The 4,343-nt window shown below is 48.0% G+C and overlaps 1 protein-coding gene and 1 pseudogene across 2 annotated transcripts in view; one reads left to right on the top strand and one right to left on the bottom strand.

Moving 5' to 3' along the window:
• Positions 1-4,343, bottom strand: part of LOC115065364 — a 130,868-nt gene that overhangs the window by 7,332 nt on the left and 119,193 nt on the right. The window contains exon 73 of the mRNA XM_029546147.1: positions 675-728. Coding sequence (XP_029402007.1) covers positions 675-728 — 54 coding nt within the window. The remainder of the gene's footprint in view (positions 1-674; positions 729-4,343) is intronic.
• Positions 1,994-3,081, top strand: LOC110332503 (annotated as a pseudogene). The gene has a single exon (XR_002381033.2). The product of XR_002381033.2 is annotated as a TBC1 domain family member 20 pseudogene (transcript).

The following is a 4,343-nucleotide window of genomic DNA, read 5'->3' as shown; positions in this document are numbered from 1 at the left end:
TGAAGGAAGAAAATATTTTAGTGGAGCTCACAGTTAAGAGAGTTTGAATTTTTAAAAGACTTTGAATTTTAAAAGATATTGGATATTTTAAAGGGATTGAACTTTTAATATGTAAAGACTGTGGGACATTTAAAGTTATTTAGATCTTGGGGAATGAATAAGAACTAAGGGTTGAGGCTTAATAGTGATGTGTTTGTGTGTCAAGTTGACAAAGGGTCAATTGTACCAGCTAGTTTTGTGTTAACTTGACACAGGCTGGAGTTATCACAGAGAAAGGAGCTTCAGTTGGGGAAATGCCTCCATGAGACCCAGCTGTAAGGCATTTTCTCAATTAGTGATCAAGGGGGGAGGTCCCCTTGTGGGTGGTGCCATCTCTGGGCTGGTAGTCTTGGTTCTATAAGAGAGAAGGCTGAGAAAGCCAGGGAAAGAAAGCCAGTAAGGAATATCCCTCCATGGCCTCTGCATCAGTTCCTGCTTCCTGACCTGCTTGAGTTCCAGTCCTGACTTCCTTTGGTGATGAACAGCAGTATGACAATGTAAGCTGAATAAACCCTTTCCTCCCCAACTTGCTTCTTGGTCACGATGTTTGTGCAGGAATAGAAACCCTGACTCAGACAGTGTCATAGGAGATATCAGAAAAAAACAGTATAAAAATTAAGTAAATTCCTACTTACCTAAAATAGTAGTCAGGTTTTCCATTACACTATTTAATTTCACTTTCCCATCAGCTGTAAGACAGGAAAAATTCAGATATTGATAAAGCCAAACTCAGAAAAAGGCAAGAACATTCAGCACTTAAATTATGAATTGCCAGGAGCCATCAAGGAGAAGCTAAAAACCAGCAGGTAATCTTCCTGAGATAGTTCGCTCATGGACTATAAAGTTAATGATGAATTTGCTTCTTTAGCCAAGGCTGAGAGGATTACATCTGAGGAAAGATTCCTGATATTAATATGCTTTTCCTGTTATTATTAAGTATATATAACATTCACTAGGTATTAGCCCACCCATTTTTTTATTTTTTATTTTTATTAGATATTTTCTTCATTTACATTTCAAGTGCTGTCCCCTTCTTAGTTTCCTCTCTGAAAATCCCCTATACCCCCTCCCCCCTGCTCCCCAACCCACCCACTCCAGTTTCCTGGCCCCAGCATTCCCCTATACTGGGGCACATAATCTTTGCAAGACCAAGGGCCTCTCCTCCCATTGATGATGGACTTGGCCATCCTCTGCTACATATGCAGCTAGAGACACGAACTCTAGGGGTACTGGTTAGTTCATATTGCTGTTTCTCCTATAGGGTTGCAGACCCCTTCAGCTCTTGGGTACTTTCTCTAGCTCATTCTTTGGGGACCCTGTGTTCCATCCAATAGCTGGCTGTGAGCATCCACTTCTGTCTTTGCCAGGCACTGGCATAGCTCACAAGAGGCCGCTATATCAGGGTCCCTTCAGCAGAATCTTGCTGGCATGTGCAATAGTGTCTGAGTTTGGTGGCTGATGATGGGATGGTTCCTCGGGTGGGGTAGTCTCTGGATAGTCACATCTTGTTTTTAAGTTCACATTTCTCTTGGAAATGCTGATAATACATTCTGCTACACACTGAAGACCACTGGATTATCTAGAACTGGAGTTATAGATAGTTGTAAGCTACCATCTGAGTTCAAGAGAATAGAACCTGGATCCTCTCTAGTTCCTTGAAGGGGTTCTGAGGAATAACTAGGTCATATTTACATCTTAACTAAACCATCGTGGCTATCTCATTCAGGATTAATTTAGGGCAACAATTTAGTCATCAGACCATTCCAGAGGCTGTGTAAGTAGTCTCAGCTGGAACAATGAGTGAGGCTCTGGGCTAAGGATAGAATAATAAAGTTAATAAAGAATGGTAATTTGTGATCCTGCCCCGGCCGAACTGGGGTTAGGTCCGTGGTGGGAGCTGCTCCTCAGGCTCCGCCGCCAGCGGGGGCTTGGGCTGGGGCCCGGGTGCCCGAGGATGGCCCTCTGGCCCTCAAAGGGCGACGGCTCCGCTGGCCGCTAGGACCGCAGCGCAAGGAAGGCAGACTTTAATGCCAAAAGGAAAAAGAAGGTGGTGGAGATACACCAGGCTCTGAACAGCGATCCCATCGACGTGGCTGCCCTCCGACGAATGGCTATCAGGGAGGGAGGGCTCCTGACTGATGAGATCAGGTGCCAAGTGTGGCCTAAGCTCCTCAATGTCAACACCAATGAGCCACCGCCTGTGTAAAGGAAGGACCTTTGCGACATGAGCAAGGACTACCAGCAAGTGCTGCTGGACATCAGGCGGTCTCTTCGGCGCTTCCCCCTTGGCATGCCGGATGAGCAGAGAAGGGCTCCAGGAAGAGCTAATCGATATCATCCTCCTTATCTTAGATCGCAACCCTCAGCTCCACTACTACCAGGGCTACCATGGCATCGTGGTCACGTTTCTGCTGGTGGTGGGGGAGAGGCTGGCAACATCCCTGGTAGAAAAATTGTCTACCCACCACCTCAGGGATTTCATGGATCCCACAATGGACAACACCAAGCACATCCTAAATTATCTGATGCCCATCATTGACCAAGTGAGCCCAGAGCTCCACGACTTCATGCAGAGTGCTGAGGTGGGGACCATCTTTGCCCTCAGCTGGCTTATCACCTGGTTTGGGCACGTCCTGATGGACTTCAGATCCCTCTGGACCTGCCCTATGAGACGCTCATCAGAAGAACGGGAGACCTCTTTGTTCAGTTTCCCCCTTCCGAACTTGCAAGGGAGGCAGGCTGCTCAGCAGGAGGCTGAGAGAACCGCAGCCTCTACTTTCAAAGACTTTGAGCTGGCATCGACTCAGCAGAGGCCAGATCTGGTGCTGCGGCAGCGGTTTCGGGGACTTCTGAGGCCTGAGGCTTGAACAAAAGATGTCCTGACCAAACCAAGGACCAACTGCTTTGTGAAACTGGCAGTGATGGGGCTGACGGTGGCCCTTGGAGCAGCAGCACTAGCAGTGGTGAAGAGCGCCCTGGAGTGGGCCCCTAAGTTCCAGCTGCAGCTGTTCCCCTAAACTCAGCTCAAGCAGCTACTTCCTCACCCAGGACACCAAGATCTCCCCATTTCCAGGAGGGTGAAGTTGCTGTGATTAAAGGGTTTCTGTCAGGGGCGCTTTGTCTGCCACGCTTGGCTGCTTGTCTTTTGGCTTTGATGGTTAGTGGCCGAGCTGCCCGACACTGGGCTTGCCATACCTGAGTGCTCTCTGCACCTCTCCTGTTGAAAGTGGCTCTGGAACACCTGGCTACCCAACTCACTGCCTAAAAAGTTGAGCCCAGAGATGCCCTCCTTATAGCACCATGTGTCTTGAGTATCTTTAGACAAAGCAGGCAGGATGGTCCAGCCTTGGAATGAAAGCGAGGGGAGAGAACTCTAGCCTGGGAGCCAGCTGAACCCTCTTAAAAGCAGCCATATTAGCTGGTCAGAATCAGAGAGACTCGAGCTGGGTTCTAATTAAATTTTTATGTTCCCAGCCTAGAGATCACATGTAGAGGAACGTTAATCACCAGGATGGTGTTGCCTGTGTCTCCCTGATCTTTCTCCTCTACATGCCACATGACAGAGCCTACAAAGACATTTTTAATACTGTTTTTATGATTGTATACTATACCTAACATAACAAGTACTCTTCACTTAAAAAAAAATACTTATGTGTGTGTACAGGTGCCCACAGAGGCCACAGGTGGGCTTCAGGTTTCCTGGAGCCTGGTGTGGGTGCTGGGATCTGAATGCCAGGCCTCTCGTGAAGCAGCAGTAAGTTCTCTTAACTGCTGAGCCATCTCTCCAGCCTCCTTCATAGCTCTTTCATGAGAGAAGCTGTCAGAGCATTGAGTTTCTCCTGGGCTAACAGTTGTTATTCTTTCCTTTTTTTGGAGGGGAATAGAACCCAGGGCCTTGCATATGGGAAGCAAAAGTGTTCTACCACCGAGCTGCCCCAGCTTTGTTGTTGTTTTTTTTTTTTTTTTCCATTTTTAGTTTTGAGACAGGGTCTACCGAAATTATCCAGGCTGGCCTTGAACTTTTGACCCTCCTGCCACGGCTCCCAATTATCTGGGATGACAGGATTGCCCCTGAGATACGCTTCCCTGCTCAGCTTAGCCAAAGTTGTTTGTGAACACTCCCAGACTCCACAGTGCCACTTCCTGACTCGCTTTCCTCATCTTCCTCCTCTTACCCTCCTTGGCCTGTCTCTGTGTCGATCTCTTCCGCTGCTGGTCTCAGGCTGGGAATGTCCTTGGAAACTTGCCAGCACGTAGACAGGGTTTGGCAGGAACCCCACACCACCAGCCTCGCTGTACCTGGG

This window comes from Mus pahari, chromosome 14 (assembly GCF_900095145.1).
Source record: "Mus pahari chromosome 14, PAHARI_EIJ_v1.1, whole genome shotgun sequence".
NCBI classification, from domain to species: Eukaryota; Metazoa; Chordata; class Mammalia; order Rodentia; family Muridae; genus Mus; species Mus pahari.
Note: the sequence above shows the minus strand (reverse complement) of the source record. Positions and strands in the feature narration are given on the sequence as shown.